This window comes from Pteronotus mesoamericanus, unplaced genomic scaffold (assembly GCF_021234165.1).
Source record: "Pteronotus mesoamericanus isolate MK-2021 breed Mesoamerican mustached bat unplaced genomic scaffold, CSHL_Meso_final scaffold_507, whole genome shotgun sequence".
Lineage (NCBI taxonomy): Eukaryota > Metazoa > Chordata > Mammalia > Chiroptera > Mormoopidae > Pteronotus > Pteronotus mesoamericanus.
The window spans coordinates 8053944-8081450 of NW_026555319.1; the positions used below are offsets into that span (position 1 = coordinate 8053944).

The 27507-nt window shown below is 36.7% G+C and overlaps 1 protein-coding gene across 2 annotated transcripts in view; it reads right to left on the reverse strand.

The window, feature by feature from the left end:
• The window catches only part of MED13L (mediator complex subunit 13L), a 253538-nt gene extending 226746 nt beyond the window's left edge, over positions 1-26792 (reverse strand). For both annotated transcript variants that reach the window (XM_054594117.1, XM_054594116.1), the window contains exon 1: positions 26555-26792. In XM_054594117.1, coding sequence (XP_054450092.1) covers positions 26555-26626 — 72 coding nt within the window. In that variant the 5' untranslated portion in view covers positions 26627-26792. The remainder of the gene's footprint in view (positions 1-26554) is intronic.
• Positions 26793-27507: the final 715 nt, after the last annotated feature.

The window sequence follows — 27507 nt, forward strand, 5'->3', positions numbered from 1 at the left end:
GTGTAGAAGTAGAATTGATACATTTTTAAATATGCGAAGTCTTTAATTAAAAAGTACCCTTTTCCAGAAAGCTACTGGAGGTATGTATGCCGTACCAAAAGGAGAAATTAACCAAGTAAGAAGCCATGAGATGAGATTTAGAAAACAGATCCAACATAGTAAGGAAAAAAATAATCCCTACGATTAAAGGGAATAGTTGTCCATGCACCACTGTAGAGGGGAACCAATCCAGATTTTGACTGATCAGATGGCTCCAAGAAAGACTCTGCCAAGACAATGAAACTGATAAAACACCTGACATACCTGAAAGTCTTAAAAGGAGCCAGACAACATGCAAAAAGTCTAGGGATTCATTGGTTAAATATACACAGAAAAGTAAAGGGTCAAAAAAAAAAAAAAGGAAGATAATTACCATGTTCAACACAAAAAGAAAAGGTAATCAAAGTTTACTAGTGGGCTCAGCCATATGCTAACATAATCAAATGAATGTTAACACTAAATTTAGAAAAACTACTACATAACCATTTTGGTAAAGCAGAAGGATGGAAAAGGTATGTTTGCTTTCTAAGAGACAGAGTGAGCTAAATCCTTATCTTTAATAATGGAAAATCCAGAATTTAAGAACTTTAACTAAGTTTTAGTGTTTAGAAACATTTAAGTAAGAATCAAGATAATCAACAAAAGGAGGTGAAAATGTTTGTGTCTGGGTGAGGTAGAGACCAGGAGCAGTAGAATGCTGTTAGTAAACCTTGGAGAACTATTTAGATTCTTTAACTCTGCAAGAGTACACTCTGATTTTTAAAAAGAAAAACAAAAATAAAACAAAACTGATCATTTTATAGACTGATGCGAGACAAATTCCTAAGCTTAAGAACAAGGTAGTATCCCATAAATTGTATTGCAAAAGCCAAAAGGTTATTTACCATGTGTTAAAATAGTGTTCCTGTTATCTCTTTCTGTCCTCCTTTTTTGGACTATTAAAACTCCAGCTGTGCAGAGACGTACTTCCAGCTCCATGCTCCCTCCCACCTGGCTCTGCTCAAATTCTTCCACAGCTAAGGGGTTTGCCAGGTCCCTGTGCAGAGAGGCTACGGACAACAGGATACTGAGCCTCCCATGTAGCTCCCATCAACATGATATTTTCATGTTGTGAGAAATGCAACCTGATAACTCTCCATGCAATGAAGTTGTATATCACAGGTGCCATCTAACATATGCATGCATACACATGTGTACAGGTGCACACATGCATGCATGTATGCATGTGTATTTATACATACTTGCTGGTTCACAATTTTTTTCTTCAGTGTAATTTTCTTTTCAGCCTTCAGTTCACTAATATTATCATAATGATATAAAGATAAAAAATAGGAAACTGGTTTAACAGGAGTATGAGTGAAAGGGACTCAGGTTTTACTGCCATCTTAAGCTACATTAATAAAAGTACAGTATCTAGATTCTATACAACGGATCATACTTATCAAGTAATTAGTCAATATCACTTTCAGCTCCTAGCTTCATATTTTGCGAGGAATCTAGACAAAGTGAAACACATTAACAGATGAAGGACTAGATGAGTGATGAAATCTGAACAAAGCATTCAGCTAGAGGCTATAATGCTTCACGTTCAACCCTTTCAATCAAAGGAACATAGCAGCAAAAAATAAAATAAAAGCATAAAGCGGCAGTTGAATTAATTTGAATGAATTTAATATAGTGTTAAGAAGATTCTGAGTAATTTGAAAATTCTTCAATTCTATGAGAGACTGGTATACGGAAGATGAAACTGATCTGCTCAACCCAGACCCAAAATGGTAGCAGAGAATCAAATGGAAAACTGCTTATTAAAACAACTGCGAGGGCTCCAACAAAAGGGAATTTCTGACTGAGATCCCTGAGAATCTCAGATATGGGGGGTTATGGAAAAACTGGTCAATACCAGATGCGGCTTCAAACATCAAAACGTTGGTTCAAAAATATGATTTATAAGGCTGGCCACTTGTTTTTGTAAATAGTTTTGTTAGTACACAACTATGCCCATTTATTTACATTTTATCTGTGGCTGCTTGCGTGCTACAACCATAGAGGTAAGTAGTTGTAACTAAGGCTGCATGACCCACAAGCCTGAAATAATTACTCCTTGTTTTTACAAGAAAAAGTTTTCTGGCCCCAAACTAGAAAAACACACACAGGCAAATACGACATTTAAACTATAAATAAAAAGCACCAGAACTGCCCTCCCACCATAAACTAAGAAATAAGACAAAAAATACAAAACAACTGTTTTCAGATATTAGAGAGCAGGCAGCACAGAGCTAGGGTCTCTGACACAGGTGGATTTTGTGAGAGCAGACCACCAGAATGGAGAGCTATGCAGAAAGAGAGCTCCAGAGATCTGATAGGGGTTCTTTTTTGAGACTTTTCCAAAACAAATGCACATATGAACAAAAAAAAAAATTCTATGGGGCCAGGCAAAGAAGGGCTAGAGAGCTATTATTCTAACAGTTCACACAAAGCTGCGAGAAAAGTCTAGTTCTGAACAATCAAGAGGAAAAATATTGTTATATACCTTGGGCACTAAATAGAGATCACAGAAGAGTCATGCCTCAAAAAATAGAAAAACTGGCCTAGCATAAAGACTACTTCTACCCACCCTAATAGAGCCTCAAAAAAAAAAGTAATAATAATAATAATAATATCCACAAGTAACTTAAGTGCCAGTCAAAATTTAAGGACAGAAATGAAAAATTGCTTTTTTAAAAGAAAATATGAAAACTAAAAACATTTGACTAGGGTCCCAGAATGTAAAAGTGGGGGAACAAAAAAAATTTTTAAATAATGGTCAAATTGTCTCCGAATTTCATGAGAATAAATCTCTTAACCAAGGAGTTCGGTGACCCAAAGCAGCATAAACAACAAGAAACCACACCACAATGCATCAAATTAAATTTCTGAAAGCCAGGGACAAAAAGAAAAATCTTAAAAGCTACCAAAAGAAAAAAAGACATATAAGGGGAAACAAAGATAATATTTACAGCAGACTTCTCATCAGAAAATATGCAAGCCAGAAACAATGGATCATGCTGAAAGAAAAATATCTCCGTATCTAGAACTCTAGATCAAGCACAAATGTCCTTCAAAATGAAGATAAAATACTATTTTTAAAAGATGAACAGAAGTCAATGGAACTGCACTATAATAAATTTAAAATAAATATTTTAAAAATAATTCAAGGAAAATATCAGATGGAAATCTGGATCTACACTGAAAAATAACAAGCACCAGAAACAGTTGATATAAAAGTAAGTATAAAATATGTTTTCTCATTTTTTACATTTCTTGAAAAGCTAATTAACTGAATATAGCAAAAATAGTAAAGCACTGTGAAATGCATACTAAAAATAAGAGAAAAATGTGTAACACAAAAACAGTACAAAGGCCAGAGGAAAAACTTTTGGAAGTATGCTGTTCTAAGGTTTATACATTATAAATAAAGAAATGTAATACTATTTGGGGGTAAACTGTGACAACTTAAAGATGTATATTATAAACACTTGACCAGTCCTTAAAAAGTGACAAAGAGATATATCTAATAAGCCAATTTTGAATATAAAATAGAATCACAAGAAAATACTCCAATAATCCAAAAGAAAGCAAGAAAAAAAAATTATAAAAATAGATGGGACATATAAGGGAAAAATATGAGAGCATACTTAAACCCAACCATGTCAATATAATTATATTAAATATAAACAGTCTAACTATTGTATTTAAAAGACATTTATTCTCAGAATGGATAAAATTTTAAAAGGCCCAACTATATATTGCCCACAAGGAATGCACTTTAAATATAAAGACAAGTTAGGTTAAAGGTAAAATGACTGGGAAAAAAGTATATCATAAACATAAATTACAAGAGAGTTGAAGTGCCTAGATTAATATCAAAGATGACTTCAAGAGTACAATCTCTACGAATAAAAAGTTTCATAAAAATAAAAATGTCAATTCTTCAAGATGACAAAAATCCAGAATGTATAGGCACCTAATAACAAAGCTTCAAAACATATGAAGCAAAAACTAAAAAGAGAGGATGACAAACCCAGAATTATAATTGGAGAATTATTACATTTCTTGAAAAGCTAATTATATATCTAAAAGGAGATATATAATCTAAAAGGAGAAATATATCTAAAGGAGAAGCTGACAAACCCAGAATTATAATTGGAGATTTCAACAGGCCTCATCTCTGCAACTAATAGAACAAGTAGACAGAAAATCAATAAGGATATAGAAAACATGAACAAAACTATCAACCAACATAAGCAAACTGACATTTATAAAACATTACACTCAACAAGAGAATACACAATTTTTTCAAATGCACATGGAATATTCACCAAGAGAAACCATATGCTGGGCCAAGAAGTATCAATATATTTTTAAAATTTGAAATTTCTACTTCTGGTCAAGATGGAGGCTAAGTAGACAAATGCCGCCTCCTTGTGCAACCATAGAAAGAATGAAAACCAGATCTCAAAAACAAGTAACATCCAGAACCATCAGAAAATCGAGCTGTATGGAAGTCTGACAACCAAAAATTTAAAGAAGCCACATTCGTCCAGACGGGTAGGAGAGATGGAGTTGCAGAGACGCGGCAGAGAGGCAGCAGTGGCACTAAAGGTCCCACATTCACATGTGGTGGATAAAAATCAGGAGGGATACCCTCAGAGCAAGCAATCCCAGCTCCAGGCCAGACTGCACAGCCCAGGGTTCCAGCACCAGGAAGATAAACCCTCATTACCTCTGGCTTTAAATACCACTGGGGTTTGATAAAGTGGAAGAAACTGCCAGATTTTCATCGCTTAAAGGGCCCGCACAGGCTAAGAACATATGAAAATCCCAGGGCAGCAGCTAGAAGGGCGCCAATTGCATCCAGGAGGTGGGTGATGTGACTGGAATCTGGGGTAAGTGCCTAGCAGGCCTCCAGAAGCCAGGCAGTGGCACCGTCCTCCTCTGAGCCTCATCACCAACACACAGAGCCACAAAGTGTGAAGCAGGTTGCCCTGCCGTGGTGATTACCTAAGGTTCTGTCTGACTCACACAATTTACAAGTGTCTTTTACTGGAAGTCAAAGCAGCTCTACCTAATACACAGAAACAAACATAAGGAGGCCGCCAAATTCAGGAGACAAAGAAATATGGCCCAAATGAAAGAACAGAACAAAATCCTACAAAAAGAACTAAATGAAAAGGAGATAGCCAACCTATCAGATGTTGAGTTCAAAACACTGGTGATCAGGATGCTCAGAGAACTCCTTGAATACAGCAGTAACATAAAGAAAGAAGTGAAGGTTACACTAAGTGAAATACATAAAAATATACAGGGAACCAACAGTGAAGAAAAGGAAGCCGGTATTCAAATCAACCATTTAGAACATAAGGAAGAAATAAGCATTCAACAAGAACAGAAAGGAGAGACAATTCCAAAAAACAAAAAGAAGCTTAGGAACCTGTGGGACAACTTTAAATGTTCCAATATCCAAAATCATAGGGGTGTCAGAAGGAGAAGAGGAAGACTAAGACACTGAAAATGTATTTGTAAGAAAAAAAGAAAAAAAGAAAACGTCCCTAATTTGGCAAAGGAAATAGACAAAGCACAGAGAGTCCCAAACAAGTTGGACCAAAAAGGACCACACCAAGATACATCATAATTAAAATGCCAAAAGTTAAGAATAGAATCCTAAAAAAACCAAACAAACAAACAAAAAAAAAAAACAGCAAGAGAAAAGCAGAGAGTTACCTAGGAAGGAGTTCCCATTAAGACTGTCAGCTGATTTCTTAAAAGAAACTTTGCTGGCTACAAGGGACTGGCAAGAAGTATTCAAAGTGATGAAAAGCAAGGACCTACAACCTAGATTACTCTATCCAGCAAAACTACCATTTAGAATGGAAGGACAGATAAAGTGTTTCCCAGGCAAGGTAAAGCTAAAGGAGTACATCATCTCCAAGCCACTATTATAGGAAATGTTAAAGGGACTTACTTAAAAAAAAAAAAAGACCAAAACTATGAATATAAAAATGATAATAAACTCACAACTATCAACAACTGAATCTAAAAAATAAAAACATAAACAAACTAAGCAAACAACCAGAACAGGAACAGAATCATGTATATGGAGATCATTTGTTATTTTGGAGGATTATCAGCGGGGAGGGGAGAGGAGAATGGGGAAAAGGTACAGGGATTAAGAAGTATAATTGGTAGGTACAAAACAGACAGAGACATGTTAAGAATAGTGTAGGAAATGGAGAAGCCAAAGAACTTAGATGCACGACCCCTGGCCATGAAACGGGGGATGGGGGGTTAGACTGCTGGAGGGAAGGGGGGTACCAGGCCGGGGGGCGGGGGGGCTAATAATTGGGACAACTGTGATAGTATAATCAATAAAATACACTAAACAGAATTGAAATTTCCAAAGATCATTAAATTTTTAATGAACAAAGAATTGAGAACACTCCCCACACAAAAAAATCTGGAAATTAAACAGCACTTCTAAATAACACATAGAACCAAAAAAAAAAAAAAAAAAAAAAAACCATCACAGGAGAACCTAGGAAATATTTTTAACTGACTCATTATAAAAACAATATAAACCAAAATATGTGGGACACAAGTAAAGCAATGCTCAAGGAGAAATCTGTACCTTAAAGTACTTACATTAGAAAGTAAGAAAGATGAATATTCCTCTAGGATTCTTCCTTCAAAAGCTAGAAAAAGTATAAACTAAGCCATATGTAAAATTGAGCAGAAGAAATAATTAAGAACAGAGAAGGAGTAAGTGGAATATAAAAGACTAACAACAGGAAAAAAACAACAAAATGAAAAACTGATTATTTTAAAAGAGCAATAAAATTGACAAGCTTCTCACTAGGTTAATCAAAAGAGAAAGAAAAGAAAATTACCAATATCGGGAATAAATGATGAGAAATTATTTCACATCCTAAAGACACTGAAAAGATAATGCAATTACTATAAATAACTTTAGGTCAATAACTATAGCTTAGATTAAATGGACAAATCAAATTCTTTAAATGACCAAACACACACACACAAAATAGGAAATCTGAATAGCTCTGTATCTGTTAAAGTAATGGAATTCATAATTTAAAACCCTCCCACAAAGAATCTTCCAAAAGTATCCTCCAAGGCACGATAGCTTCACTGGGAAATTCTATCAAACATCTAAAAAATAAATACCACCCGTCCTAGTCAAACTTTTTAGAAAAAAAGGAGAGATTACTTTCTAAGACCAAAGACACTGCTTAAAAAAAAGTAATCTACATGCAAATATCCTTCATGAAATAGATATAAAAATTGATAACAAAATATTAGCAAATCAAATCTAACAAAACATATATTGATAACACACCCTCCACATAGTGTTTATCTTAGGAACTGAAGCTTTGTTGAATTAGTTCAAAAGTCCATCATGTAATTTGAATCAAGCTTCATTCAAAATCCCATCACTGTAATCACCCATATTAACAAAACAAAACCTATGATCATCTCAATAAATGTAGAAAAAACACTGAACAAAATTCAGTACCTCTTCATGGTGAAAATTAAGCAAACTAGGAATTAAAGGGAACTTCTCAACCTGATTTAAGGGAATCTTGGAAAACCTACAGCTAACACAACCATTAATGATGGAAGAACAAACACTTTTTGCCCAGTCTGGTACAAAGCCAGTTTGACTGCTGTGTGGCCTTGGTTGCTAGACAGCATCTAATCTGCAGACAAGTAAGAAATACTAAAAAGGAAGAAGGAACATCTGTGGGGAATTACATATGTGGTAATTTAGGAATTTTTTAAAACATCACACGTATCATATGTATAAATAGAAAAGATATAAACAAATTCTGTAAGGAACTGTAATTAAAGAACATTAAAAATGTATTTGTTTATAGATGTAAAAATTAAAAACTCTGGAACAAAGCAAGGATGTATACTCCTACCTACTACTTCTATTGAACTTTACTGTAGGTCCTAACCAGTGAAGCAAGAAAAAGAAATAAAAGGCATACAGGTTGGAAAGAAAGCTGTGGTAACACCATCTTTATTTGCAGATATCATCATGTACACTTAATAAATTAAAGGACTTTACAGAAAAGCTACCAAAGCTAATAACTGAGTTTAGGAAAGCTTCAGTATGTAAGATAAATACACAAAGTGTTTAATTGTATTCCTACATTCTAACAGTGAACAACAGAAAAATATTTAAAAACAATGCTACTTATAACAGCATTGAAAAATAAGAACTACTTAAGGATAAATTTAATTACTTATGTTCCAGACCTGCATACCAAAACTACGAACGACATTGAGAGAAATTGAAGATCTAAAGAAATGGAAGCTAGATCATGTTCATGGACTGGAAGACCTAAAATTGTGAACATGTCAATCCTCCCCAATGTGATCTATACAGTCAACAAACTCAAAATCAAATTTCCCCAGGTTTTTAAACAAATTAGCAGGTTAATTCTAAAACTGAAATTTATATTGAAATGCAAAATATCCGTAAGAGCCAAAACAATTCTGAAAAAAAAAAAGTTGGAGAATTTACCCTGATTTTAAGACATACTATAAAACTTCAGTAATCACGATGACACGGTATTGGCATAAGAGACATGTAGAACAAAAAGAATTACAGAGTCAAGAAATAAATGCATGCAGACACATACACATCAATACATTCCATCAATTTTCGACAATGATATCAAGATAATTCAAAGGGAAAAGCACAGACTTCAACAAATGATGTTGGAACAACGGGTACCTATACACAGAAAGAACTTCAACCCTTACCTCCAACCACCAAAAACAAAAACAAAAAAACCAACACACACTTAAAATGGATCACTTACTCACAAACCAAAACCTAATAATTACTATTAAAAAACTTCTGGAAGAACTCATAAGAGAAAAATCTTTGCTACCTTCGAACAGCAATTAGAAATCACATATAGCTGGTGGGAAGAAAATGGTACAACCATTTTTTTTTTAAAGTTTAGCTGTCCTTTATAAAGTGAAACCTCTATTTCCCATATGACTCAGCAAGTGCACACCTATATCTACAGAAATAAAAACATATGCCCCACACAAAAAACAGTACATGAAGCTTCATGATCATCAATAATGAATAGATAAGCAAACTGCATTATACAAATACAAGCAACTACTATTTTGTAATAAAAAGGAATGACGTACTTAAGCAACAACACAAAGCCAGACAGAGCTGTCTATAGACTATATAATTTCGGTTATTAAAAATTATAGAAAAGGCAAAATGAATCTATTATAACAGCATGGTTACCTAGAGGTACCGCAGTTTCACAAACACATTTGTCAAGACTCATGAAACTGTACTTACTTAAAATGGGTACATTTTATTGTATGTGGAATATATTTCAATAAAGATAAACAGAAATTTATGTATTAAGGGAAGAAACCATGTAAAAAAACTCTCAAAAAAAAGATTTACTTTTAATATACCCAAAGTACCATCTTGCACATATCCAAGGTAACTGTGAATCTCTTAAAAGTACATAATATTTTCAAGAAAAATTATTTTCATAACTAAATACATCAGAACGCCAGTTAATGACATATTTATTAACCTTAGAAGATAATTCTTGTGAAATTTCTGGAAATTGAACTATTTAATGAGTCCATTAGTGACATCAGGATGATTTCTTGCCCAACTGCAATAACGGACTATAAACAGAAATTTACATTATTTTCTCTGTATAGCAGACACTGCTAGTTGCTAACCCAACATGAATGGCTCCTTCCCCTAAAGTAACATATACTCTATATTGCTGGAGATAACAACATGCCCACTTAACTACATTTCCCAGTCTCCCTGAGGTTAAGAATGGCCAGATGCAGTTGTGAGGAATTTCCTGGAAGCTTCCTTAAAAGGAGGGATGTGGTCTTCCTGCATTTCCCACTCCTTCCTATCCAGAATGCCACCATGGTGACTAGAGTCTGAACAGCCATCTTGGACAATAAGCTACCTGTGATAAACTAAAGATGATGGATGGACTAACAAGAAAGACTGAGCCTGGGTCTCTTCAAGACTGATAAGTAACCAAACGAGTTCTGAAATGCCTCCCTCCAAGCTGCTTGTATATAAAATACAAATTTTCAGCAACTGGCTTTTTATTTTTAAAAACGAAAAGACTTTTAGTGAGGCGATGAATTTTGATTAAAAAGAAAACAAAACTATGCAGTTAGGTTTTTACCTTGCCCCAGTACCGATCAAAAAAATTAAACTACCCTAATTTTTCATTTCCAAATGACTCCTCAATTTGGAATAAAGTAATCTAAGAGAAAAGAAAATCTATCCGCCTATCTGTGGGAAGAAATTCTAGGCTGCATTATTGTTCCATTAATCTCTGATGAAACGTAAAAAAAATGTAAACTATATTATCACTCCATTAATCTCAGGCAAATCTATATGCTCCAGTGATTTCTACCTTCATGCCTGCACTAAATTATACAGTCTACACTGTTAATTTTTAAAAAGGCTCGGGAAAAAAATAAACCAGTGTTTGGAATAGCTAGGGGGAGCTTCACAGCTCCCCCTATATTAGAAGAAAAAAGAGCATACAATACAATGTCTTAAGTGTTCAGTCTCTAGTCAGTGACTCAGTACTATCACTTGCTGGCTGTGTGAACTTGGACAAGTACTTAAATTTCTTCAGTTTTCTCAGTTTTCTTATCTGAAAAATTTTTTCTTGATGAAAAAATCCATATACATGGCAAGCAGTGAAGTAGTTCCAGGCATTCAGTAAGCACTCTTAGAAGAAGCAAAAGATCTGAGGTGAGACTGTGCATATGGAACATCTAAAAGTCTGACTTGTAATAACGATTCCTATTAGTAAGTGGCTGAAAATTTTAAATGGAAAAAAGAAAATAAAAGACTTATTAGCAATTAGAAGCTTTTGAAAAATAAGGAAACTCACAGTATACGTATGCCCGTGTGAATGAAAAGATGCTCAAAGAAACTACAAATTAAAATACTGAGAAATGTTTTTTGCTCAAAATGGAAAAAAATTAAAATGAATAAATTTCACCATAGACAAGGATAGACGAAATGCCCATATGTACTGCCCAAAGGAATGTAAGCTGACATAACTTCTCAAAGAACTTATGTCTAGAACTATCAAAATTTAATGAATAACTGTACTATTATAGAAAAAATTGACTCTTAATGTTTCTCACGGAAAAAGCATATTGCCAGAGAAGTTGGAGAATGAGCCCCTATCTGTAATTTTCTAAACTACAAATACATTCATCATCAATAGAATGCATAAGTAAACTGTGGTGTAAGAGTGAATTACAATTTCACATTATTGGAGCATTAATATTTAACTAAAAAAGCAAGTTGCAAAAGAATATAATATATTCCATTTATAAAAAGTTCAAAAACATACAAAACTATACATATACACACATATATATACACATACACTAAACGTTCATTGTTAAAACTATTTTTTAATAGGGAATGAAAAACATACAATTCTGGGTAATAGGAACCTCTGAAGGGAGAAGGAAGAGAATGGGAAGGTAAAGGCACCATAGGACTTTTAAAAAGATAAAATACTCTTTTTCTTACTCCAGGCATGAGGCACAAGGGGTGTTCATTGAATTGTGATTCTATCTTATGACTTATACATACTATTTTTATCTATTCCATATCTAATAAAAAGTTTTAAAACTGCATATGTATATAGGCAAACACATATATACACTAAAGCAAGGGGGGAAAAACCCTAGAATGATAAAGATTAAACTACTGGTAGTTATCTCCCCCGGGGGAGAAAACCTTCATCCTCAATATTGTTTGAATTTGAAAATAACTATGTAATGTTTTATTAAATTTATAAAAATTAGACTTTTCTCTTAAAATTGTAATTTTGAAAATTGTAACCACATGGAAAATGTTAGCATGTACAGATGAATAAAGAACTATGTTTACTGTGATTACATCTGTGTACAATAAACAAGCACATTAAGAATAATAGAAGAATTGGGGTAAATCTGATCCAGTTGAGTGGCTGGCTTATGGGTAATTTTTTATAGTTTTAATTTCTTGGAAGTTTTATTTCTTAGAAATATTTTGTATTTCATTAGTACTACCTCACTTGGAGAAAAACTGAAGAAAAATGACTACTGCAAGAAAGCTAACTCTCTACCTTCAGGGTACCCAAGTGAAAAATCTACCCAGGGGAAGACTGAATGAACTACAGCTCACTGACAATAGACAGCACATGCTGTGCCAGCAAGTACACGCCAAACAACTGGAGGATCCCCAACACACCAAGGAGATCACATCGAAAGGTTCCAGAGCGCATATGTACATTTTACTACTTAACTGAGAACTGGCACTGCCAAGAAAAAGTGCAACAGGGGCAGGGACGGCTCCAGCACACGGGGAGCCCAGGACTGTGCTGGGAAACAAGGGGGTGTGGAGGGATGGGCAGAGAGAAAGGAAGGGAGGGAAATACAGCCCTGTTCATTCCACCTCCAAAATACTACCTGACTCCATTTCTTTCTCTCCATTCTTACTGGCCCTGCATAATTTTTCACATCTAGACTACTGCAAGAGCACTCTCTCCACCTTTGGTTTCTCTAATACAACCCACACTCCACAGGGCCCACGTGAGTTTTCCCTCTGAATCGTAAGTCTGATGTCAGTATTCTCAACTTCAGGCCTTCCCCTGTGCATACAGAATAAACTTCCAGCTCCTCCGTGTCATCCAGTCTAGCATCAAACAGCACCTTTCAGTCATCTCCCATCTATTAAAGACTACGCATTAAATAAAAGGTAAGGAAATGTTTTTAAAAAGATAATTTCCCAGGATGTTTAGAAATAGTGTTGCATGACTTACTAATGTAATTACTTACGTAACTGACAAATTCATTCATCCCAACCATATAATATGATCACCAAACTCAAACTTTTACAAAATAGCTAAACAAAGTGCTATCCACATACTGTATTGAAATTGGATTGGGCTGTTTAAAATATTTCAATTTTCAATTCCAATATTAAAATGTAAGATAGACTAAATCAGTAATTGTTTTCTAAAATGAAATTAGTTAACATATATCACCAAATTTGTTGGGTTTTTTGAAATTGTTAGTTCTCTTGAGTTCTTAGCAGTGCATCACACCTATCATATGAGAAAGTCTTGCAATAAAATCAAAGTTACGTTAGAAAGTAAGTGCCGACCTAGGTGAGTCCTGTTCATTTTCCACTGAGAATATTCCTTGACTTGTATAATATAAACTACCAAAACAAGTTACTCATCTTAACAGAATCATTAGAAAAGTTTAAGAATAAGCAAATGTTTCCTTTTCAAATCAAACTTGTAAATTTTACTAAAGAAGCCAGTTTATTAGCTTATACATATCAAAGTATGAGTTCTCACGAGAATCATTCCACTGTTTAATTAAATGTTACAGGATCTTGCTGACAGACACAAGAATAGCACCATCTGTCTGGGTTACAAAACTCAGTTTAACCACATAACACCAAACAGCAACAAAATACCATTTTCATAGGTATCTCTCTCAAGTAATTTACAGACAACTAATGAATTTAATCTACTTAGGATCACAACACTTAAGTCAATCCATGCAGATGATTATACTTTGTATGTAAACCAATATTCTTTGAAAAATGCTTTTATTAACTTAAAACTCCTTAAGAACTTGTATTTCAGGAGATAAATATTTATGGTCCTTAGTAGCTAAAATGTAGATTTATGCTCTGGTATAAACTCTAAATGCTAAATCACTTCAGTGTTATATAAATCTATAAAATTAAAAAGTGCCCATTGTTACTTATTTAGAATAATCATCACGTACGTAAGTTTTCCTAAAAAATCTAAGGTCTAGAACTTTATCACCATACTTTTGACAGGATTTCAACTCCCTTTTTTAAATGTGAATACTTAAACAAAAGAAAAAATTATAAAATCATATATGTAGTCTAAATACAGAAACAAAACTGAGAAAAATCCCATATCCTTGAATTAAAAAAATAGAAATACCTCTGCAACTCATAATCTTAACAACAACTAATAAAGGCATGCTTGCTGTAGGTAAAACATGCTATACACCTCCCCTAACACTGAATATTAAGGCAGATGACAATAAAGTAAAACCCTAAACATATGAGTGCTATTGTCCTAATCTTCAACTGTGGAAGAAACTGCTGAAAGAATATGAATGGAATAGATACTAGGTGGCTTAGTAGGCCATCTCAAATGAGGAAAAAGCAACACTAAGTGGGCAAGGTAAGAACTGTGGTCTCATAGATGCAACTTCCTGTAAAACCTTAAAATTTTCTCAACAGGATACTTTTCTTTATCCCAAGGCTTTTATTTTTTTTACTTTTTTTTTTCGGGGGGGGGGGTATCCTCACCTGAAGACATGCTTACTCATTTTAGAGAGAGGAGAAAAGAGGGAGGGAGAGGGGGAGAGAACATGGATCAGCTGCCTCTCCATGCTTAACAGGAGTGGTCAACCTGGACCGAACCCGTAAATGAGGCATCTGCCCTAAACAGGAATCGAAACTGCGACCTTTTAGTTTACAGGACTAAGCTCCAACCCACTGAGCCACACCCAGACAGGGCCCAAGGATTTTCTTAACGATTAACTTCAGTCCCACCCAATATGGACATCCAGCTATGTGAGGTTTGCTACACAGACAAATGGTACAACTTACAGTTTTACTTCCCCCATTGAACCTGGCCCAATATCTAGGCCTACCAATCAATGGACCACTGAAGTCACCTCCACTGAAACCGTAGGAAAACACAATACACTGAAGCACTATAACGGGAAGCTGGGTGGCAGCCATATATATGAGCAGGCAGCAACCCTTGGCACAAATCTGCAATGTGTGCATGCTGGTACATCCAAAAGCAGAGTTCTTCCCAGGGTTTTTGCTCATCATCAGTAAGACCTCCATCAGGAGGTAATGAATTGCTGACTTAGGCAACAATTTAGAGCAAAAAATGGAACCGACAGTAAGTATACAGAGACAGAAGACATGACACAGACCAGAGAGGCATCCCTTAAAATAAGATTTTTCTGGGGTGGTTACTAAACTCCAAAAGCAATTCCAAAGGACAAAAAAAATATTATGAACAATGGCCTTGGTATTTGATTCATTTCAAGGGGGCTAACTTTGAAAAATACTTCTCATTTGGGCAGACGTATAAGTTCTGGTGTGACTAGCTGAAAATCAGTTTTATAACTGTAAAGTGCATAGCATATGACCTACTTAAAATGACCATTAAAGGAAAATAAAAATGAAGATGGCTGACTGCAACAGCACATCAAGTAAAATGTAAAATTTTTAGCTAAAACATTTTTTTAAATATTTATTCGGGCTCAAATTCAGTATCTTCAGTTTTTGAATTTAAAAGGCACTCAAGCTGCAACTGAGATTGTCCTCACTTTCTTCACACTTATTTCTTACATCCTCACATCTTTGATTTCTCAGAGGCTGTTTTACTCTTCTTCACTACTATCCCTATCACCTGGATTCTTGATACCATCTCCAGTCAGACTTGTTTAATCAACTTCCAATTTTTCTTTTTATCTTCCATCTTTCTTCCTGTCTCTCCACTATTGTTAATCATAAGCCTACAAACACAAATGAGGCTTTTACCTGATAAAATATTTCCTTCAACCTACCTTTCAATCTCTTACCTTCCCTACTCCCATGTCCCATCTTGCTTCACAATCAACCTTCTTCAACTGAAAAGTGTACCATTCGTCCAATCCACAACCCACTATAATCTAGAGTCTACCCTCAACAGTCAAATGTAATGATTTCAACTAACTGCCAAGCTGTCCCAATAGCAAACTCCACATCTTTCACTCGTTAACCTCTCCCATTCAATGTCCACCACAACTGCCTTTGAAAATGATTATTCTCTTTACTTGTATGTCAGAGAAAGCAAAATTATATTACCTACTGAAAGTATATATAACACATACATTCATAACTTAAATGTCTAGGCTTCATGGGAAGTAATCCTAGACAAAAATTTAATTTGTTTTAAATGCGTAAAATGTAAAGAATGATAGGTTACATAGTTCAACAATTTTAATTTGTCTGTATAAGAGAGCAATCCTAGAAAGGCTTTTAAACACATTATTAAATGTAATAGCATTTAACACACTTCTTTTTCCTCAATTCATTTCTCATAATAGTTTCTATATCATCTTGGATTATGTCCTGCTTTGAGTTTCATATTCCATCTGCTCATTTAAGATTCACGTCTGTCCAGTTTCTGAAATATTTGTCACTTCAGTCATTAGCATTTTGAGTAATATAGCACTGTTTTTTTTAAAGTTCAGAACTGAATTATTTTAGAAAAGTAATGATTTTAACATCACCATTTCTTAATCTAGATTGGCCTGCCCCCACTTCAAATTTTCCACTTAACAAAAATGAGATTTCAATAGAGTTTTGTACTGTTTTTTAGAAGAAAACCATGACCATAAATTGGAAGCGCCCTTCATCACACCACTTCAGTAAATAGTCTCAAGGACAGACTCAGAGCTGTCAGCTGGGCTTCCAAGCAATGTCCTTTCCACCCCTCTCTAGCAGGCCACATCCGTCCATTTCTTCAAGGTGCAGTTTAAAACTCCCCTTCTGAGTTTTTCAGGCTGTGAGGCACTATCTACCTGTCCATGTTGGTCTCTCTCCCTCTGCACTTAAAACATAGCATCTTAGAAATTAAATAGTACACGTAGGTCTTTTTTCCACATATAAGACCCATAGCCTTTCTGTAAGCCTAAGCCATATTTTAACCATTTCTGATGTATGTACACTATTCAAAAATGAATTATATATCCTGTTTCCCAAATATTACATACAAAACAATGAACATTTCTAAATACTAGTTTATTGGTTCAGAAGTCCTTTACTGGGACTCAGAAGTCCTCATTTACCACACAAAGTAGAAGGCAGAAAGCTTGTCTCTAGCAGTGAGTGAAAAAGAAAAAGTAAGGAAAGAGCTAAAGGGCAAAGAGATGCAAAATCTTTACCTCAGGACATCACCAGACCTGCCACTATTCTCAACGTTTTAATAAAAGTATCAGCAAAGAGGAATCAGTGGTAGATACCTGCAGGAAAGTGAAGGAAAACCTGCCTCAATCCTTACTCCAAAACTGCTGCGCTTCCCACCGGGAGCCACCCTCACCTCTCAACGCCCTGCAAGCACCTCCTTCAGGCAGCAACCCTCTCCTTGGCCTAGAAAGGGGCTGGGAGCCTGGGCCGGCCTTCCTCCCCGTGCCTGGAGCCAAGAACGGCTTTAGGAGCGCCTGCTCTGACTGCCAGCTAGAGGAAAGGCGCTCCTGCCATTCTCCATAGGAACAATAAACGTAAGTTCCATCCCATAAAAATGCTGCCATAAATAGCATGAGTTCTCTAATACCAGTATTAGGTTGGCCAAAAAGTCCGTTACATTTTTTCCGTAAAATGAAAGACACAATTTTCATTTTCACCAATAACTTTATTGATTTGGACATTTTGAGTATGTTAGCTCTCTCCCGCTATTGGCTTCTAGTGGGTCAAGGCCAGAGGTGCTGCTAAATATCTTCTAATACGTAAGAGAGCCCCACAGCAAAGAATTATTTGGACAAAATGTCAACAGGACCAAGGAACTTTGCAAACCACTTTTGACACATTCAATCAGTCACAGAACCTTCTCCATGTACTACACAAATCTTTGTGTTTCAGTTGCATTTTTACCTTTCTTGAAATAATTGTGCATAATACACCGAATTAATTTTCTTCCATCTTCAATGGTAAAATGTCTGCACAAAAATTCACCCATGTTGATAAGGTTTTTTTTAATGTATGCTGATATGACAGCTGTCACAATACAATCTAACAGAATTGTTTCAAGTGAAGTTAAAGACAACTAAGCACTACTAGAGCCATTTGGCCAACCCAATATTTAAGTACAATACAATGTAAATAGGCTAACCATCACTTGTAACAATAGAAGAATGGGTTTTAAGTGAAAACAAACTTACAAATTAACTTTTTCTAATATTTTATACTGTTGGAAACCACCTCCATGTAAAAGTCTACATCTCTAGAAAAAGACTTAGTGCAATATTCATATTCAACATGGCTAATACAGAAACTACAGATTTGTGGGATTGGTGGGGGGTGGCTTTCCTTCCTTCAACAAGATCTAAACAATATTTTTAGATGTTGCGACATTACAAAATGTAAAATAGAATTAGCCGGTAGTTGAGGATATATACTTTGTTCAACACATAGTAAGGGTTATGACACCCATGTCAGACTAAAAAGTGATTTAGTCTTTAAGAAGAAAAAGATATTTATTAAGTACTATTCCTGACATTCCCTGAGACAAATCTCAAAATGTTAATAGAACTGCTATTTAAAGTTCAAAGAGCACTCCAGAGCTGCCAAGGAATTAATAGCTTAAACTACCAAATAAGAGACAGTTCAATTCCCAGCCTCAGCCAGCCACAGCTCAGAGTTGGTACAGCAAAATCACCCAGCATATTAAAGACACCACGCCACTATGAATCATATACAAATGAAAAGTTTTAACATCTAAAGATGAAATTCAAGTTTTCTGTCTCAATCATGGCTTATTTATGAGGACAGACACAAGAAAAACAATTTAATCTTCTGCTCCCCCCAAAAAGGAACAAATTGTAACTGCCATACTTCACACAAGTAATTTTGCCACTCCAACTTCCTGATTAATTGCCTAGGGCTACTAGACAGCTTTAATTGTAATTTGCTAGAAGTCTGTTCCTATTAAAGAACATTATCGAGTCATCCAGAGTGCTCTCCTTAGAAGGTACTGAAAGTGATTTTTCACACTTCCTACCCCGTTATTTCCATCAAGTTTACAGAAAGAGAAACTGAAGCAAAAAACAAAAAACAAAACAAAACAAAAAAAAAACCTGTTATGAGACAACCTGATCTGAAGAGTCACTAGTAAAAAAAAAACTGAATACCATTCAACCTTCCTTATTACCAGTTCACTCCCCATATTAGTGCGTCAATGGAAAGTCATCTTGGAACTGAAAATTAAGCAAAAAACCCTCCTACATAGCTTGAAGAATGGAAATGAAGGAATTCTGGTTTAAGCCTTAAACAAAATCTCCAACGGGCTCCAAAATCTATAGGTTGCCTAACACTATAGAAAATTTAAATACTAACTGAATTCCTATTCCTTTGAAGTATGATAAGCACACATCTCTTGATCAGTTGGATTCTCTTTAATAAAAAGATTTTCTAGAACTTATCTAAAGTATTACCAATCCACAGTACATAAATCCTAGATGATAATCAAAACACGGAGTTAAATATCTAAATAAATTTTTTAAAAAATTATGAGCAGGACCTAAATGGGCAATGAGAACCTCCTTTGGGAGTAAGATAAAGACTACTGTCCAACAATTAACTCATTTAACAAATAGTCAATAAGCACCTAACTATGAAGAGAATGCAAAGATGATTTAGAGAGTGTCATTTGCTTATCAGAGGCACACAGAAGGGGATACACATAAGGAGTAAGAGTGACTAGTTCTACTTGTGGGAGTCAGGAAAGCTTCACAGAGGTGACATACGACCTATTTAAAAGATGAGCAAGATTGTGCCAGGCATATACAACATGTATGTTTTCTTTATTTCTTTAGGACATTAAAATTCAATCATGAAAATTGCCGACACAAAATGTTTTTACACTCCAATTATATTCTTTTGAATGCCTTACTTACTACCTCTCAAATTAAGCCCAGATGGATTTAATCATCTTTACTATTTAATGAAATAATGTGGAACTATGTGAGGAAGCTTCATGTATCTTACGCAAAAAATGCTTCCTTAGAAATTTATCAATGTTCTTCATGGGAGAAAAAAGTCACAGTAGTTTTCAAGTTTAACACCCTTTTGGATGATCAGTCTTTGAAAATTTCACTGAATATTATAAAATTTATGTTCACAATTATATTTTATTGGAAACAAATCATTACCTCAAATTTAATTTTAAAATCAAATTATTTTAAATGTATGCAATTAATGCAATGATTTAATACAAATAAAGACAATTATTACAGTAAGAGGTCTAGCAAAGATTGAGAAAACAATATTTACCTGCAAATTTACCTAATTTTCTTAACCCTCTCCTTTCCATTTTTTAAGTTAACATTACAAATTTAAACTATGCAAAATAAAGGTACAAATGAAATTTTAATATAATCAACTCAGGAGTTTTCTTTAACAGTAATAGAAATTTCGCTGTGCTAGAAAAAGGACAAAATGTAAAGAGCTGTCAACCAGGGCTCTGTGCTGTTTCACAGTAGTAGAAATACAGTTTTAATAAGATTCTACCATAATTCATCTAGAATGAGAAAATAAACATTCAGAAATACACATAATAAACCAGAGGAGGGAAACACAAATGACAACACTTTCCTTGGACATAGCTGAGTCTCCTAAATCTCATCTAGAAAGGAAAAAAAAGTCATCTTTCTCCTTTTTTTCCCAGACTGAAATCTAAATGTACTCTAAAAGACATCTCATTAGCTTAAAAAAGGAAAACAACTTTACTCCAACAAAAATAACTAAAACATGCTAATATAAATGCAAGTAAGAGTTCCTATAAAAGAAGACTACTACAGCCAGTTCTTGAGGACAGAATGTATTCTATACTACAGATGACTTTAAAAATCAAGTAACAAAACAATGCAGTAGAGTAGGAGAACTTTCTCTGAAATAAACACACACCAATCACAGCATTTTTACAGAATTGAAAACTATTTTATATCAATGAACACAAATATAGAAAACTATGCTGGATGTGCGTAAGTGACTTTATACTAAACAAAACTGAGCAAGGATACATATTTCATTCATGCAAATGAATCTGAATTGACAATTCCTAGTGTATGTTAATATTTACCAAGACTAATGGAAAATCAGCTCCCCTATGTAATGAAGTGAATTCCCCCAACAGAACAAAGCTAACACCTTCAAATCTTTCCAATAAACAATGAAAGCATATACTATAAAAGGAAATTACCTGAATAGAATCAGAAAGAAATTAAATGATTCAAGAGGGGTTAAAAAGTCCTAAATTCCAAGAACACATTACAAATATTGATTCATTAATTCCAGAACTCTAAGCAAGTCCTATGAACAAATGTGCATGTGTGTGTTCTTTTTTAAACTCTTCCCCAAAACACATTTTGAGACTACCTAATTACCTCACTTTGCAATGTATTAAATGTAATTTCTTGAAATAGGAATATTTATAAAATGACAAGATCGAAATTCTGGTAGCCAACACTGCACGACACGTGTAGTTTGGAAAGACTGGCACACAATCCATTTTAAACAAATGACACAGCAACACTACAGAAATCCTTTTTCTCCGTTTCTAACAAATGGTTACAATGCACAGTTCAGTAATAATAATACCTAATACTCAATTATATTACTATTTCTCATAAACTTTGTCTCATCTGCCTCAATGGCTATCTTCTGTGAAATAAATGTATCACCCATTTGTGGGGGAGGAGGGGGGTGGAAAAACCATATCAGTACCTTCTACTACTAGTTTAAAGGAAGGGAGTATTATTTTCTTTTATCAAAAATAAGTCAAGTCATTCGAGCAAAATATCTCATCTTTCTTTGAATCAAATTTGGAGAGACAGTTGAATTAACCATTCAGAAACACAAATTCAAGTTAACAATCTTATTACTATTTACACTGAGCATCTTATTTTAAATAACTTGACAAACAACTACAGAATATACTCAGCTTTTGTAAATGGTTATCATAATTTATAGCATATAGTACAAACTGGCAAGAGAGTGCCTTTTTTATTAATCTCAAGAGTAGAGGAGATCTCTGGAAATGTTTGATGAATACAATTAACTCACGATTAACTAGGCTAAATTAGCCAGTGAACAAAAAAGATGAATCAGTTTTTCCATACATAATTAGCATAATCCACACTATATCTTAATGTTACTCAAAGAAATGCCGGGAGACTTTTTCCCCTAATAAGTACCTGATACAATCATGAAAAAATGACCAAATCATTCCAAAAAAGTGTTAAGCTATCTAAGCACCTGGCATAAACTCAATAAACCCTATTGTCCTAAAGGCACCCCTCCCACCTTTATTCTCACAAAGAACAAACCCAACCTAACTTCCTCTCAAATGAACACTTCAAGTAGTAACACAGAAACATATTTTGTAGCACACAAATCTTGGGTACTTATTTTCTCTTTAAATTATGAACTTGCCCTGGCCAGGTAGCTTAATTGGTTAGAGCGTCATCCAGGGATATGCCACGGTTGCGGATTCCATCTCTGGTCAGGGCACCTACAAGCAGCAGCCAATGAATGCATAAATAAGTAGAACAATAAATCGATGCTTCTCTCTCTACCTCCCCTTCCTCTCTCTAAAATCAATAAATACATAAATAAAATTTAAATAAAATTATGAAATCACATGTACAAATGGCTCTTAAAATGGTCCAGTAAACTGCTACACTCTGCCTTAAATTGCTGTCTATTATGTACTTAAAAATATTTACTAGCAATTTGAGTTTAATATGGCAACTATTACTGGGTGGCAATTATTGCTATTAAAAATATATAAATACTGTAACACTATGTGCTACTAACAACAGAAGGCTAAACAGAAAACACATTAGCAAATTATACACATTTTCATTAAAGAACATGAACCATCATGGGGGGAAGAAGATGCTTTAAATGTAAATACTAAAATTGGATATTGGGATAAGAAAATACCCTGTATATGTATGCTGACACTTCAGAAGATTGGAGGAATCATTCCCTTTTTCTCATTGTCAGTTGAGAATCCTGAAAAGATAAGATCTCAAAAGTTTCTACATTTACAACTATATTCCCTTTCAGTAAAAAGTAAATCTCTTAAACAAAAAGGAACCAGGTCAACAACAGCTTGAAATATAGAACTAATGGTCCTTAATAGGAATTAAGTACTAATGTGTGGTGTGTGGTTCAATTCAGAGAGGAAGAATTTGATATCATCACCCAATTACCCCATAGTCAGGGATATTCTAAGCAATTAAAGCAACACGAACGTGGAATATGCATACCTAAAAATCAGACTGCTTCATGTCAAAGAGCATATACTTAAATCTAGGTAAAGGACACGAAATTGCCTTTCTCCATATCAATAGAGAAATAAAACTAAAGATATACTTACATCTGGAAATCATAATGTCTTCCCACAAGGGTGACTTGACATACCATAAGGTGCACTGTTACATTTTCCGAAAAGGCAGATTTAACGCACTTAACTGAATTATAACTGAGTGGCAATATAACAAGAATCTCCCAGAAATGTGATGGACAGCATGGGAAAACAGTTTTAAGTCACAAAGGCACAGCTATGCATGCATTTAATGCAGTAGCTACAAATCTCACAACAGTAAGCATAAGAAACACATACAATGACCCATATCATATACACACAATGGCATTTTCACATTAGGAAAGGGGGATAGAGGTTCACAGAGAATTTAGGAAATTTGATGCCACAGAAACTAATGCAGTAGAAAATCAGAAAGCAAATTAAGTAAAGGACTAATAAAAATCTTAAGGCACCTGACTGCAAAATCAACTTTTGCTAAACCATAATGAACATCTCAAGTTAATAGAAAGTGGGTAGGTGATTAATGTGGTACAGAACTTTAATCTCTAGTTTATATTTTAATCCATATTAACATGAGTATCTAGTTAAATTCTCTATAAACAACACTTCGCTCAAAAAACCTGCAGGCCAAAAGGAAAAATATATACTATTAAGTACACAGAGTTCTGATAATGCAGGCTTTATTTTGAACAGGTGATGATTTTATCTCCTTTAGAAATAACTATTCTATACAATGTGCTTTAGGCAAGATATTTTTAATATTCTAGGTTGCTCCTGTGATTTTCAAGAAAACTTCTCAATGTGGAATGAGAAAACTGTATTATTAGCAGCTTTTTAACAGACTCATAGTTTTTCTTAGAATTAGCACCTTACTCACTATAAGCAAGAGAATGTAGACATTGTAGTCCTTAAAAAAAAAAAATTCTCCCAATGCATTTCTACAGTTCTGCATTTCCAAGTTACTACCTAAAGAGTAATTCTGTTTGGGTTTTTTTTTTTAAGTATACTCAAAAATCAATTCCTGGCTTAATGGTTCAGGAGAGGAATACCCAAAGCCCAAACCTTTAGTTGACCATAAAGCAGAGAATCCTCTCATACAAAATTGTTTCTCCAAAAGAATCTCAAGCATCTTATCTCTATAACATTATCACCCTCCTTAAACATTAAATAAAGAAAAAGATAAAAGAAATGATATCTCCCAGAGACTGGCTATACATATAATATTCATTAGTCTACAAAACCATGTGTGTGTGTGCGCGCGCATGTGTGTGTGTAAATTAGCCACCTATACACAAGCCATTACCAGTCAGCATGATATATAGTAATTTGGAGGATCTCTCCTCACTAACACTGGCCTACTTGGTTATTTTAACTACCTGTTAAAGTGTCAATGTGGTCACCGGCCGCCAAACAAAAACCATTTCAAATACCACTTAATCAATATATTTGTTCATCTATGAAAGTCGCTAAACCTGACTGATACTAAACCATAGACTGGGGGAGAAAAGAGAAGGTAAAATAAGTTTTATTCCCATATATCAAAAGATCAAGGGAAAATCATCACAGCACTGAGAAGAATCACAACTTATAATTGAATTTTAAGATTAAGTGTATGAATAAAAATGTTGGAGGAAAAACTGACCTGACCTCACTACAGTGAAAACAAGGATACTGTGCCACTCAGTCTTTGTAGATAAAAATCCCATGTTTTGATTTTTTTATCTGCATAATGAAACATTTAATGAAATAACACATTTGAAAAGTTGGCAAGAATTTGTATTTCTCCACTAGTCTCAAAGAAAAAAAGCATCTATGCTACCCATAATTAAATGTAACTAATTACAATTTAAACACTAAATTATTTATCCAGTGTAAACAAGGATTAAGAGAAAATGTTTTTATCCACAGAAAAGGTTACAAAAACAATTTCCAAAGTGCATGCTGTTCAAAAGGCAGCCACCCCCCCCCCACCAAAAGGGTACATAACTTGAAATAAGTTTTTTTTTTTAGGTTAAATTAAACAAACCGTTCAGCCAATTTTCCAATTATATTCTACGCTTGAAACATAATTGCCTTACATCTGTTTACAAATCTTTGCTCAATATTTAAACAAATTCGTAGTCTCCCGGGCACATAGCTATACATACAGTAACTCATGCACAAAGCACATATTTAAAGACCACGCACTGCAATTATTAGCCTAAACGCCAGGTTTAACAACGTGAATGTTTTCAGAGCTAGGCAATACGACCCAATAAAAAGCAAAGATGGCATTTACCACCAAATGTCACTGCCACCGCCAGGGAAGAGTTGCTGGAACCCTATACATTTTTAATTTCGGTGAATCTAGACGCCGTCGTCGGGTGCCAGGCTTCCAGGAGAACAATTGACACCCTAACTGCTTCAAGATTAAGGCAGGCGATTCAAATCCGAAGGAAAAGTTGTCAATTATCAGAGAGAGAGCGCGAGAGAGGCGAAGGCAGATAAAAGCGATGTTATCAAACCGCCCAGCTTGTTGCTTTTGTGTGTGTGTGTGTGGATTCGTTGTTAGCATAGAGAAAACAGTTTTTAAAAGACACAGGAGGAGAGAAAGAAGAAAAAGCTTTCTCCACCTTCCGTCGGCTCGGTGCAATGGCTTTACGGCTCTCCAGCGTAGTAAGCCCCGAGAGGCTGCCGGCTGTCGATGTTTACAATCGCGGGAGCTTCGGGTGCAAGAGTCCTTTACTGACACAATCGCATTCAATCAACTGTTTTCGGGCGAAATTGCAGGTGTCATTATGGAATTTTTTAAAAAATTCAAAAGGCGGGCGGGCAGGCAGCCGATCCGACAAGGGGGGGGAGAAGGCTGCTTATCGCAGGCGCGGGCAGCACAAGGCAAAGCCTTTCACATTTAGGGGGAAAAAGGGGGGTAAAGGGGAGGAGAAGGGGGGTGTGATCGCAACCGAGGGTGGGCGTTCGAAGTGCGACCCAGAATCAGCAGCGCTGAGACTTCCACATGCAAATTCCACGCCGAGCGCCGCGCTCACAAACGATTTTTAAAGAGCCAAATAAACACTGGATGGAATCCAAGGCGAGGGAGAGACGATCCAAAAGGGGGAGAATCGGCAAGAGGCGAACGGCGGGGAGAGACGAGGGAGGGGCGAAGTCCCGGCGGCAGAGGAGAAAGTTGGTCGGCGGCGGAGGTCGGCGGCAGAGGTCGGGGACCCCCCCCCCGATACGGCCCCCCTCCCCGCGGCCCCGCTACTCACCAGCGAGAAGAGGTTGGAGTGACAATCCTCCAGGCTCGCCCCGTTCGCCACCCAGTTCGCTGCCGCAGTCATGATCCTCCGCGAGCCCGGCCGCCAGAGCGGGGCATGTCGGAGCGAGGCGTCCGAGGCGAGGCCGGGCCGGGCGGCGGCGCCTCGCCGGGGAGCGTGGGGCGGCCGGGCCGCCGCCGCCGCCGGGGGAGGGCGCGAGGGCCGGCCGGCGGGCGGGAGGCGCCGCGGCGACGCCGCGCCGGGGGCGGCGGGCCCGGGCCGGCGGGGGGGTCCGCGGCGGCCGCGCGGCTCCTTCCTGCTCGGGCGGCGGCGGCAGCTCCCGCGGCTCCGGCGGCAGCGGGGGGCGCTGTCCGCGCGGCCCGGCGCCCTCCCCGCCTCTCGGGGCCGCCGCTGCCTCCCGGGCTGGCGCTGCGGGCCGGCCGCCGCCTCCGCCTTCCCTGTTCCTCAGCCGCCGCCGCCGCCGCCGCCGCCTTGTTTATCTCCAGCCACCGACTCCCCCTCGGCCCCCGCCGGCGCGTGAAGGGAGGCGAGCCCCTGAGCCGCCGCCGCCGCCTCGGAGCCGCCGCCGCCGCGGAGCGCGAACTCGCGAAGGGGGGGGTGCGGACGAAGCCAGCGGGCGACCCCGGCAGCCGAGCGACGTCCCCTCCTTCCTCTTCCTCCCCCCCCCCCCCTCCTCCCCAGTCAGCCTCGCTTCTCCTCCCTCCCCGGGCTCGTTCACTCTGACAGCAATGGCGGCCGCCGACCGCGGCTCGGCCCGCCATTGGCTGGTGCTGGGTCACGTGACGGGCGCCGGCCGCGCGGGGGGGGGCGAGAAGCAGGCGGGGGAGGGGTTGGAGCAGCGGCGGCGCGACGGCGGCGGCGGCTCGCGGGCGGCGCTGCTGAGCTGCTCGCGGCCAGATTCTCCGACTAAGAGAGGAAGGGAGGGAGGGAGTCGGGGAGGGAGA